The 13,608-nt window shown below is 42.4% G+C and overlaps 1 protein-coding gene across 1 annotated transcript in view; it reads left to right on the forward strand.

Moving 5' to 3' along the window:
* Oxct1 (3-oxoacid CoA-transferase 1) overlaps positions 1–13,608 on the forward strand; it is a 133,999-nt gene that overhangs the window by 18,641 nt on the left and 101,750 nt on the right. The window contains exons 4-6 of the mRNA XM_031360532.1: positions 2,342–2,477; positions 8,634–8,783; positions 12,670–12,776. Of these exons, the coding sequence (XP_031216392.1) occupies positions 2,342–2,477; positions 8,634–8,783; positions 12,670–12,776 (393 nt within the window). The remainder of the gene's footprint in view (positions 1–2,341; positions 2,478–8,633; positions 8,784–12,669; positions 12,777–13,608) is intronic.

Raw genomic sequence — 13,608 nt, forward strand, 5'->3', positions numbered from 1 at the left:
CCACCACCACCACCACCTCCACCACCACCACCATAATCATCTAAAGAAACAGCAGGGTATGACCTGTTACAGACCTTCTGTTCTATTTGGGAAAGAGACAATAGATAGTCAACATAAAAATGGGCAACTTTTCTGAAACATTGGAAAGTTTTGTACCATGGGGTAAAAAAAGAAACAGAGTAAGGAAGAGAATTGATAACCTCTGAATAGAGAGGCCGCTATCAGCCATCAGTGGCATCAGCGATCGGTGGCGTAATCGGGGTGACACTAAGGTCACCTCTGAGTCCACACTTGAAGGATGTGAGGGAGGAGCCATGCAGAGAATAGTTCTAGAGACAGGCAAAGGCCCTTAGGGAAGCATTTCTGGCAGGGCTTGGGGAGCTGAAAGGACAACAGAGAGTCAGAGAAGTGACAGAAGAATAGCCCAGAAGAAATGAGGTCAGAGACAAAAAAGGCAGCAATTAGTGTGCCTCGCCTGCTGCTCTAGAGCACTTTGCTTTACCTTTCCAGGACTTCGAGCAGATGGTGGCCTGTTCTACTCCTGTGTTTTATAAGGTGTTATTTGTCTGCCATGTTCAAAGTGGATTGTAGGGACAGAAGCAGGAGCAGATGAGGTTGCCCTGGCATCCAGGTAAAGATGGTGCCAGGTGGAGCAGGGAGCGAGAGATGGCCTGATGTCTAAACAGGTTGTGGAGACAGATTTAGTGCGTAGAGAGTTGAAGATCACTTCTCCAGTTTGCATTCTCCCCATCTCTAGGAGGGAGCTGCCCTGAGCTCTGCTGGGCCAGGCTGCTGAAAGAAGCTAAGTCTGGAGGGGAATTGCTCATGTCAAGCAGGGATTGGGCCCTAGGAGCAGGTTAGAGGCAAACACCTGAGGAAGGGTGTGGAAAAAAGAGAAGGAGGATGAAGGAGAAAGAAAACCAGAGGAAAGAAAGAACAGAAAACTTCTCACTGGGAAGACAGGATCTCTGATATCTGGCGCCCTCTAGTGGACAAGTATATTATTAACCATAAAGCTGTTTCCACTGTAACTTTAAAGAAGTTTTCAAAGTAGGATACTATCTGGGTAGGGGTTTGCTTACTGTCTTCCATACTTAGGGGAAGATTGGAGAGAGGAGAAGCCACAGACCTGCCAACTTCCCTCTTTGTCGTAGGCGAGGTGGAGGTAGGAGGGTCTTATGTTCCAGACTGATTTAGATTATTAGTGAGACTGTCTTGGACAGACAAACCGACCTATATAGTTGGCTAACAAACTTTTAAAACCTTTGAGTAGGGAGGGAAACTGACCTGAAAGGGGCAATCTCCCAGTAAGTAATTAGTCTATCTTATCATAGGAAATGTGCTTTAAAATGTAGGTACATTTTTTTCTTTGAAAATATAATAGAAATAAAGAAGAAATATATACATCGGGAGATATAGTATTTGCTCCATATCTAAGAAAAAAACTGAGTTCTTTACAATATTACACCAAAATATATGTATTGAAAGAAACATAGGATTCATTTTGCTACCTTCAGTCTTTTCATTTGAGAGGACTGAGAACATTCAAGTATGTGTCAGGTAAAATGTCTATGATATAGGAAAAATGTTCTTAGACTTATATACAATTTGGGTCATATTTCAATGAGTGTGCTCATCTTTATCTTAATAAAGATACCTGTACCTTCCCGCTGAACACAGAGAGCCTCTGCAGTGATTGGTACCTGTCCCTTCCCACTGAACACAGAGGGTCTCTGCAGTGATTGATACCTGTACCTTCCCACTGAACACAGAGAGCCTCTTCAGTGATTGGTACCTGTACCTTCCCACTGAACACAGAGGGCCTCTGCAGTGATTTGGGATGTTTTCAAAGCATCTGTGCTTGGGTTCCATCTCAAGACCACTTTGCAGCAGAAGAAAGAATAAGCATGTGTGGCCTGGAGCTGTAGGATGAATGTGGGCTGGACAGTGTTATCTCTGTCTTTTACTCTCTGAGATCTTGAGGAGGGGGATTTGAGATCGCATTTTAATGCATAGAGCTGGCTGACCTGGAACTCACTATGTAGACCAGGCTGGCCTCAACCTAGAGCTCCACCTGTGTCCGTCTCCCAGGAGCTGGGATCTCTGTCAGCCTTTTAAGCTTTACTCTCCCTGCCTGTAAAAGAAGAAAAGTGAGTGGCCTTGTGATGGTCTTGCAGTAGTGAGGGGTAGAAGGAAAATGTCAATAGAATTTCCTAGATTTCTTTTCCTCCAAAGTATTAAAATTTCACATCTTTAAACTACAACAACAACAGAACAACACATGCTAACAATGTTCTGTCATATGGTCTCTTGGTTATCAACTCCCTTTCTTTCCATTTAGGGTTGACAACTTTGGCCTGGGCCTTTTACTTCGATCCAAGCAGATAAAACGCATGATCTCCTCATATGTGGGAGAAAATGCAGAATTTGAGCGACAGTTCTTATCTGGTGAATTAGAAGTAGAGCTGACACCTCAGGTAAGGGAATCTCTCTGCTGTTGTTTCACAGTACCAGTTTATAAAAAAACTTCCTTATTTCATTCTTACATTTTTGTTGTTGTTTGAGACAGAAAGATGGTATGTGGGCAAACTAAGAAATTTTGTGTTCAGGTCACTTCTGTTGGTCTTGGAGGATTAATGTTTTCCAGATCTGTGGAAGATTAGGTACTTCTAAGAAGAAAGTATACAAGCTGCTGGTACAATTTTTAATATGACAATACAATGTCCATCAAGCCAGAGGCAAACAAAAGGACTTCCTGAAATGTCTGAGATTGTTCTAAAAGTCAGATTTTATGAATATCAGGGTTGGAAACATTTTTTTGTTGTTGTTTGTTTGTTATTTTGAGACAGGATTTCTCTGTATAGCCCTGGCTGTCTTGGAACTCATTCTGTAAACCAGGCTGGCCTTGATCTCAGAAATCCGCCTGCCTCTACCTTCCAAGTGCTGGGATTAAAGGTGTGTGCCACCAGCACCCGGCCTGGAAACTTTTGAACGGTCAAATCTTGCTCACTCATGTCAGAAGCGTGAAGCATGTCAGAGGGTGAATTGTCTCTATCTTAAATATCTCTCTGTACATTGAAGGCTGGAGTTTCAACATCAGAGGTCCAGAGCATCCAGTATAGCTTTTGCATTGAAGGTGAAGATGCCACATGGTGAGGTTGTGTAGTGACTGAACATGAACCTTTACTCCTTTGCTTTATCTCCGTTTTGTCAGAAGATGCGTAGATGGGAGAGGAACTTCCTTACTACTTACTAAAGTGTTTTTCTTTAAACTACAAAAAGATAGTGTTTCCTTCCTCAACCGAGTGGTGCACCAGGCCTCTCTTTCATCCTCCTCTGCAGCTTCAGGGCTGGGGGGGGGAGGAGGGGAGAAGCCCTGATAAGTGGTAAGGACTGTCTTTCTTTTGGGGGAAGCAAAATGGCACCCACAGGGTTTTGTCTTCAGACATACTCTCCTTTCAGGCGCTTGAGCAGTGGGCAGAGAGATGGGGAAGCATGTTTGGGAAGGGCAAGCAGAAAAAAATATTTTAAAATGAGGGGTATTATGACTGTTTTAATGATTTAATGTTTTTTTTGGATATTATTGGTTTAAAATACAAGGCAAAATAGAGTCGTGCGTCTATTTGGTGGAACAGGGACAAGTTAGCTGAGGAATATGACTTCCCATGTCCCTTTTGCTTCAGAGTTACCTACAGACTCTGATGACTCAGTAGCTGAGATTCTTACTATTAGGTCCTTTGTTAAGCATTTAAAAGCCCCAGTGAGTACAGAATTCTCAGGCTGGGATAGTGTAAACAGCGTCATTGATAGCGATGTCAATTCTGACTTCTGACTAGCCAATCGGCTGTCTAGTAAGCATAGGGTAGTAGCACCCCAGAAGTGTTTTCAGTATGAGAGAGATTCAGGACATATTTAAAGCGAGAGTTAGGATCCTACGTGAAACCTGGCAAGTCAGCTGGGGATGGGGGAGAGCTAGGGAATCAGTTTGAAGTCATCTGTCTCTGGGAGAGGGAGGGTCTCCCATCAGAAGGAGATGCAAAGAAACATCACCCGTGCCTGTTTCTATTGTGAAACAAAGCTCTAAGACCTCCTAGTGTTTTATGAAATTTAAAATATGTATATATACATTTATTATTATTATCATCACCATCATTATTATTTATGTGTGTGTATGTGCATGCACATGCGCATGTACATGCATATGTGCAGGCATGTTCATGCCATGCTACACCAGTGGTCGTCAGAGGGCACTTTCAGGAATTGCTTCTCTCCTTCCACTGTGGGTTCTGAGGATTGTATTCAGGTTGGTAAGCTTGTGTATTATCTTACTTACTTTTCTATTGCAATGACAAAATACTAGGACCAGGGCAACTTATATAAAAAAAAATCTTTAATTTAGGATGCTTGGTTGCAGAGGGTCAGAGTCCATGACCATCATGGTGGGGACCATGGCAACAGGCAGACAGGCATGGCACTGCAGAAGTAGCTGAGAGCTTATATTCTTATCCTCAAGTAGGAGTCAGAGAGAGCTCACTGAGTATGACATGCTCTTTTGAAACTGCAAAGCCCATCCCCAGTGACACACCTCTTCCAACAAGGCCAAACCCCATGATCCTTCTAAAACAGTTCCACCACTGGGGAACCAAACATTCATATGTGAGTCTATCTTAGGGTTTCATTGCTTTGAAGAGGCACCATAACTGCAGCAGCTCTTATAACGAAAAGATTTAATTAGGGCTGGCTTACAGTTTCAGAGGGTTAGTCTATTATCCTCATGGCAGGAAGGATGACAGTGATGGCATGACATGATACTGGAGGAGTTGAGGGTTCTACATTTTGATCCCTAGCCAGCAGAAGGAGACTGTATGTCACACTGGGTATAGCTTGAGCACAGGAGTCCTCAAAGTTTACCTCCAAAGTGACATAGACTTCACCTCCTAATAGCACCACTACTTATGGGCCAAGCATACAAACCCAGGAGTCTATGGGGGCCATTCCTGTTCAAACCACCTCAGAACCTATGGGGGCTTATGGGGACCCTTCTCATTCATAGCATCTCAGGTGGCAAACTCGTTTACCTGGTGTAACATCTTACTGTTCCAACTCAGCTTTTAACAGCCAGTTTACCCATATGCCAGGTTTTGCTTGGCTTTGGATTTTTCTTTCTTTGATAACTTTATAAATAAAACATTTATGAAAGTGATGTAAAATGAATTTTAAAGTAAATTTGAACTTTTTGTTAGATACATAGTCCCATAGTCCTGTTATATAGCCTGGTTTGGTCTAGTACTTGTTATGTAACCCAGGCTGTCTTTAAACCCATGGCAATCTTCCCACCTTAGCCTGCTGGGTGTCAAAATCACAAATATTGTCACCATCCCTGAACTCAAGTTCAGAGCTGTAGTACAGAGCAGCAGTGATAAAAACTGTGTGGTACTGGTACAGAAACAGACACGTTGATCAATGGAATCGAATTAAATACCCAGAAATAAACCCACACACCCATGGATACTTGATTTTTGATAAAGATGCCAAAACCATACAATGGAAAAAAAGAGCATCTTCACCAAACGGTGCTGGTCTAACTGGATGTCCTCATGTAGAAGATTGATAGTAGATCCATACTTATCACCCTGCACAAAACTCAAGTCCAAGTGGATCAAAGACCTCAACATAAAACAGGATACACTAAAGTTCATAGATGAGAAAATGAGAAATAGCCTTAACACATTGGTAAAGGAGACAATTTCCTGAACAGAACGCAGATAACTCAGGCTCTAAGATCAACAATTGATAAATGAGAGCTCATGAAACTACAAAGCTTCTGTAAGGCAAAGAACACTCTTAATAGGACAAACCCAGCAGCTCCCAGATTGAGAAAGGATCCTTACCAACCCTATATCTGACAGAGGGCTAATATCCAAAATATATAAAGAACTCAAGATGTTAGACACCAACAACCCAAATAACCTAATTTAAAAATGGGGCACAGAGCTAAACAGACAATTCTCAACAGAGGAATCGCAGATGTCTGAGAGGCACTTAAAGAACTGTTAGAAGTCCTTAGTCATCAGGGAAATGCAAATCAAAACAACTCTGAGGTTCTATCTTATACCTATTGGAATGGCAAAGATAAAAACCTCAAGAGCTAGCACATGCTGGAGAGGATGTGGAGCAAGTGGAATACTCCTCCATTGCTGGTGGGAGTCCAAACTTGTACAACCACTTTGGAAATCAATTTGGCAGTTTTTTAGAAAACTGAAAATAGGTCTCTCTCAAGACCCAGCTATATCACTCCTGGACATATATCCCAAAGATGCTTCACAATCCCACAAAGACTCTTGCTCAATTATGTTCATAGCAGCTTTGTTTTTACTAGCCAAAAACTAGAAACAACCTAGATGTCCCAAATGGATAAAGAAAATGTGATACATTTACACAATTCAATACTATTCAGCTATTAAAAACAAAGACATCATGTACTTTGCAGGCCAATGGATGGATCTTGAGAATAACATCTTAAGTGAGGTAACTTGTGGTTTGAATATGCTTGGCCAGGGGAGTGGCAGTATTTGGAGGTGTGGCATTATTGTAGTAGGTGTGCTACTGGGCTTGGGCTTTAAGACACTCATCCAAGCAACCTGGAAGATGGTCTTCTTCTAGCAGCCTTCAGATGAATATGTAGAACCTTCTTACACCATGTAGATGTAGAACAGCTCCTCCTATACCATGCCTGCCTGGACTCTACCCTGCTCCTGCCTTGATGATGATGGACTGAACCTCTCAGCCTATAAGCCAGTCCCAATTAAATGTTATCCTTATAAGAGTTGCCTTGGTCACGGTGTCTGTTCATAGTGGTTAAACCCTAACTAAGACAGTGACACAATCCCAAAAAGAAATGCATGGTAGGTATTCACTTAAAAGTGGATATTAGCCATAACATTAGGATACACATGCTACACTCCACAGACCCAAAGAAGCTAAACAAAAAGGAAGACACACAAGCATGGCACAATGCTTGGATGTCACTTAGAAAGGGGAAATAAAATAGTCATAAGAGACAGATGGAGGGAGGGAACTGGGTGGGAAAGGAGATGGGGAGGGGAATGGGGGTGTTCAGGTTCAGATGTGGGGAGGGGCAGGAGGGATAACCAGATGCCATGAAAATGAATGGCAATCTGTAACTGACAGGGTGGGAATCGGGGGTGCATCTCCAGCACAAGACAGACCTAGGATGAGAGAGGCACCCAAGAATCAATGGGGGTGACTTAGCTGTGACTCACAGCATTGGGGATATAGAACTTGAAGAGTTTACCTCCTGTAGCCAGGCAAGAACGCCAATGGATCACTAGGGTGATCAAACAGTGAATGGAACTTGGGGGCTCTTATGGAAAAATAGGAGGAAGGATTATGGGCCCCACAGGGAGTAGAAATTCCACAGGAAGACCAACAGAGTCAACTACCCACAAAACTTTCGACCTAAAATATATCCTGTCTACAAGAGATGCAGGGATGGGGGATGGAACAGAGACTGAGGGAATGGCCAACGAATAACCAGAGCAACTTGAGATTCATCCCATCAGCAAGCACCAATCCTTGACATTATTAATGATACTCTGTTATGATTGCAAACAGGAGTCTAGCATGGCTGTCCTCTGAGAGGCTCCACCCAGCAGCTGACTCAGACAGGTGCAGACATCCACAGTCAAACAGTGAATGGAACTTGGAGGCTCTTATGGAAAAATAGGAGGAAGGATTGTGGGCCCCACAGGGAGTGGAAATTCCACAGGAAGACCAACAGAGTCAACTAACCTTGGGACTCTCAGACTTTGAATCACCAACCAAAGAATATACACGGGCTGGACCTAGGTCTCGCCACTCATATGGAGGAGGTGCAGCTTAGTCTTCATGTGGGTCCTGAACAACTGGAGTGGGTGCTATCCTAAAAGCTGTTCTCTGTACATGGGATATGTTCTAGCTGGGCTGCCTTGTCTGGCCTCAGTGGGAGAGGATGCTCCTAGCCTTGCAGAGACTTGATATGCCAGGGTAGGGAGATATCCAGGGGGAGGTACTACTCACTCAGAGGAGGAAGGGAGATGGGAGAAGGATTGTGAGATGAGGTGAGTGGGAAGAGGCAGTGCGCAGGATGTAAAGTGAATAAGTATAAATAAATAAATAAATAAATAAATAAATAAATAAATTGCAAATATTTCCCTTCTGGCATACTTGTTGCTACTAATTAAAAAAATATTTAGTTTATACTTGCATGTGATACATGGTAAAAGAAAATTTAGCAATTAAAAATACAGAGCTAAATTTACATAATTAAGTTTAAAGTTTGATTTCAAAATATTCAAGTAGTCACTTAGAGACCAATGTCTGGGTAGAGCTGGAGACCGAAAGCACAACCTGACAAATGTACAGTTACATTTGAACGTGGGTTGAGAATGGAATGGTTATTGTCTTTTAATTGATGCCTCAGTTTGGGGATTCATGAGCATGGACATTGCTACACACTTTGCAGGTTGGTGGGCCACAAACTAACAGATGGGAACCACATCTAACAGTGCCTGTGCTCCCTGTCCGAAGTGCGCTTTGTGGGTTTCTCACGGTTGTTGGTTGTTCATTCCTAGGGCACCCTTGCAGAGAGGATCCGTGCAGGTGGGGCTGGAGTCCCTGCCTTCTACACCAGCACAGGGTATGGGACCCTGGTACAAGAGGGAGGATCACCCATCAAATATAACAAAGATGGCAGCGTTGCCATTGCCAGCAAGCCACGAGAGGTAAGAAACTCCCCACCCACGTGATGCTACGAAACTAATTTCCCCAAGAGATTCGGTGTGGGCTCATTTGATAGCAACCTTAGTGAGACAAACAGTCATTTACTTTCAAAAAGGTGAGACTTGTAGTTAAACTGGGGTGTCTGCTCATACTTAAACCACAGAGAAAAACTAGAATAAATTAGAATAAGAGAATGAATTATTTATACATACATAGTATATAATTATTTATATATTATTTATACATTTATACAATTATTTATAGCTTTTTGAAGAAAGCTATAGTCTATGTATACTAATTAGGGTTAGTTAATTGACTTTCCAAAAGGCTTTAACAAAAGTGAGAACATTTACCATTGATCATTATGTTTTTATTAAAAGAAAAAAACCCCAGCAGTTGTTTACTGTATATTGCTTTAAGCTCTTGTGATCAGATTTCCTAACATGACTGAAAGAAAATAAAACAACAGAAGAAATCTTAAGTTTATCTGAAAGCTTGTAAAACAGGCACAGTTATAATTATATAATGGAATAGAGAATTCAAAGGATCCATTCCATATTCTGTATCTTAGACATAAGCTCAGCTTTTTATTGACTGGCCTGTGCTGATTTATACTGTGGGGTAGGATGAGTACTTTAAAGTGAGCAATATTAGTCATATTAGACAACAGTAGACATCTAGAGAGAGTATTTGACATAGTTAGATTTGAAGCAATTAAAAAAAAACACAAATGAATACATTATTTTGAATTTAAAAATGTCTTTCCATTCTCTTTGTCTTGGCTCAATGAAGAGAGTTGCTAGAGGCGGATGCAGCAATGCTGGGCTCCACCTCTAGGGAGATGAACTAGTAAATGAAGGGATGCCCACCAGTACTGGGAATGTAGTGCTGCTGGCTCTGTTGCTGTTCTGGGGAGACAGGAGGTCAATGATCAAGCCCCTTACTGCCTGATGTTTGTCTCCAACTTTGTCTTCCATCTGGAGTTTTGCTTCTTTTTTTGGGAGTCACCCATATTGATTCAAGCTTTAATTCAAGTATTTTTTTATATTCAATTTGCTTTTTCACTGCCAAATTAGGTTAAAAAGTTTCTTGATAGAAGAAACAAACAAACAAAAAAATCAACCTCAGGAACCTAAGGAAAATGAAGCTTAGGAACACATGATAAAAGTACCCTGAAAAATTGGGTTAATATTCTGTTTTTTTTGTTTTTTTGTTTTTTTTTAAGACAGGGTTTCTCTGTGTAGCCCTGGCTGTCCTGGAATTCACTCTGTAGACCAGGTTGGCCTCGAACTCAGAAATCCACCTGCCTCTGCCTCCCAAGTGCTGGGATTATAGGCGTGCGCCACCACTGCCCAGTCCTGGTTAATATTCTGATAGTTTATTAGAAAATGTAACATTAACATACCCCAAGAGACTGTGGGAGGCTAGAATCTTTTCGAACTTTTCTTTTGTGCCTGGTGCGTGAATTTAGTAACTTTATAACTTTATATAAAAATCGCTCTCTGTCTCTCTGACCTCTCTGTGTGTGTATCCGTTTGTCTCTTTCTCTCTATCCCTGCCTCCCTCAGTCTCTGACCTCAATCTTGGTTCTGTCTATTGTCTGCTCACAGAGCTTAGAGTTCATTTGCTGTGGTCAGAAGCTAGTGAAATGTGTACGAGTGTGTTGTGTTCTAAGTTACATCTTGTAAAGATCACTCTCGCTATTGGGTGGTAAGTTTTATGGAGGCCCAAGTTGGGAGGCCGTGCATTGGTCCTGGTGGGAATGGACAGTGGCTGGCATAAGGTGGTGAAGTAGACTTTGTGCAAAGTGATTAGAATTAGGTTAGATGTTGATGGTAGAGCCACCACATGTGACAGAGAGGACAGGAAACAAGATTGCTGCTTATTGAGATGGCAAGACATGGGGTAAACAAAGACCTCAGTCTGTTGGGGAAGAGGTATACTTAAGTTCAGGAGACTCAAGAGGAAGCGTGTGGCGACTCTGGTCAGAAAATTTACAGAACAGGAGGCATGGTGTGCATGTAGGCATTCAAACCCTCAGGGCTACACAGTGTCTTGGACCACTGTGTGGATGGAGAGCCCCTCTTTAACAGTTAGTGGCCATGCGGAAGAGGAAGAGCTGTGGAGGAAGATGGGGAGGGAGGTCCAGAGGTGATCTGAAAAATAAAAAGGGAGCAGCTGGGTCAAGGGAAGAAGGATGACTAGAACCGAGCAGTAGTGTGCAGACACAAGGTCGCTGGCAAACATCTAATTGGAGTGAGTTCTAGAAGAACCTAAAGATGAACTGGAGGTCAAACACACCGTTTGGGTGAGCACAGCAGTAAGCTTGGTAAAGCTAGTAGTTTCCCTCTTTGAATGTTAGAACAGGTAATGCGCTTAGAAAAGACTTGTGTTTTCTGTCTCAGCCTTCATCACCAGAGGATTTTTCATTTGCTTCCTTTTTGTGAAAGCTTTGTTCTGGAGGTTTTGAAGCCCCATAAGCCCAGGCTTCTCTTGATCTCCCAACAGTCCTCTTGCCTCTGCCTCTCAAGGGCTTGGATTGTAATCATGTGCCACTACCCACCTCATCATTGACGTTCACAGTGATGACTTCTGAAATACATACACCTTTAAAATAACTGTATATGTCGATGTGCAGTTTTTTTCGAGACAGGGCTTCTCTGTGTAGCTCTGGCTGTCCTGGAACTCATTCTGTAGACCAGGTTGGCCTTAAACACAGAAATCCGCCTGCCTCTGCCTCCCAAGTGCTGGGATTAAAGGCATGCACCACTGCCCGGCTTCATTGGTGGTTTTCATAGCTCATATTTTCTAGTTAGAAATTGGGATATCTTTGGAGAAACTTTCCTTTACGAAATAATCTGTTTGAAGGTTTAAAAGTAAGGCTGGAACCTCAGTGATGGAGTATATGAAACTCCAAGTTCAAAATCATCATTTCCCCCACAAACAAAGCAAAGCAGAAAGTAATTGGACCTTAACGCTGGGTTGGAAGTTTCTAGAAAACGCATACAGTCTGTTTTCCACTAGAGGGCACAGGAGGAATGCGGTTGGAGTTCTGCCTTCACAGGACTGTATTTGTGCACAACAGATCCAGTTCTCTCCGGGCGCTGTTTCAGTTCTCTCTAGAATTCCCAGAGGCAAATCTCCAAGGGGAGAAGACAGGAAGGACATAATGGGAAATGCGAGTCTGGTTTTTATATTTCCTCCCAAAAAGGCAGTACATTTTTTTTTTTAAATCAATAGCATTGTGTTATATCACTAATGACAGGAAATGTGCAGTTCATTAAAAACCAGCACTTAAAAAAACGAGCATTTATAGTAGCACGGAAATCAAGATTTTCCTTTGAGCACATGCAAATATAAAGAGATTTTATGTGAAGAAAATCCATCAAAGCAGGCCAATGAAGATGTTAATACAAGGAGGCTTACCCGGTGCGCACAGTAGGGAGACATTCCAGTTCTTTTTTAACTAGTTTACCTTATTGTGATCATTGATTCTCTCAGCATTAATTATAGATCACAGTTAAAGAGAGACAATAGGTAAGCCGTTTCGTGTAACTTCCACATTTTAATTTGGAGGGGTGTAGAAGGAAAGGGACATATTCCATTGTCTGAAAGGTAACCAAGGCACACAGTCAAATGGATATGGACACACTTGGTGGAGGTTTGAGTTTCTCGGATGTAAACACACTTGCACGTATTGTGGGACCTGTGAGCACATTCTCTTCCTGAAGCCTCCCTGGACTATTTTGCTACTGGAGAAGCCTCTTGAGATTCCTTTCCCTGAAGAAGCCATTGTCGCTAGGCGTCGGTCGGTTCCCCGAGTGTGCTTCTTCAGAGCACAGGCATGGGCATCCTGCACAAATACCTGACAGCGCTTGTCTCCTGCAGGTGAGGGAGTTTAACGGTCAGCACTTCATTTTGGAGGAAGCCATCACAGGAGATTTTGCTCTGGTGAAAGCTTGGAAAGCAGACCGGGCAGGAAATGTGATTTTCAGGTACTGTACCAGTTCAACAAAACAGTAGAACACAACTAAACATACTACCGTAGGCATTCCCCCTGCTCCTTACCTGTTGAGCCCCCAGCCTCATCTCCTACCTTGGGTACAAAGGTAACACCAGGGGCTATAGCTCAGGTGGAGTGCTTGCTTGGGGCCTTGTGTTGTATTCTTAGCACTTCAGGTAAGGAAGCCATTAAACAAAGGGAATGTGATGTATGACAAAGACTCTGTTTTCTAGATGATGACAGCAGAAATGGATATCATAGTGAGATGCTGTCTGACCTTTTAAAATGGCTTACAGTCATGCATGTGCAGGTGTACAGTATGTGCATGTATCCAGAAGAACATCTAGTGCCTGCTGATATGCTAAATAACTGGATCCAGGGCTGGGATGTAGCTGACTTGGTAGAGCGTTTGCCTAGCACGTCCCAAACCTTGGGTTTGATTCCCCACACCGGGTATGCTATTACATTCCCAGCAGTAGGGGATGGTGGTGGAGGTAGGCAGATCAGAAGTTCAAAGTCATCTTCACTGTATTGGGTTTGAGGCTAGCCTGGAATACATGAGACCCTGTTTAAGAAGGAAAGGATTGATGCACTCTCGTACACAGCTGCGTACAACTATTTTTTTCCATCTGTATTTTATTTGCCAAGAGTATTTTCTTAGCAAACATGACAGCAGCCGATACTTATCGTTTACTTTCATATTGTTATTCTTAAACAGCATCTTAAAATGTCAAAATTGCTCTGATGTTTTGGGGAAGATCGCTAATAATAAGTAATAGTTTACGTGAATTTTTTTTTTTTTTTTTTTTTTTTTTTTTTTTTTT

This window comes from Mastomys coucha, unplaced genomic scaffold (assembly GCF_008632895.1).
Source record: "Mastomys coucha isolate ucsf_1 unplaced genomic scaffold, UCSF_Mcou_1 pScaffold8, whole genome shotgun sequence".
In the NCBI taxonomy this organism is placed as follows: domain Eukaryota; kingdom Metazoa; phylum Chordata; class Mammalia; order Rodentia; family Muridae; genus Mastomys; species Mastomys coucha.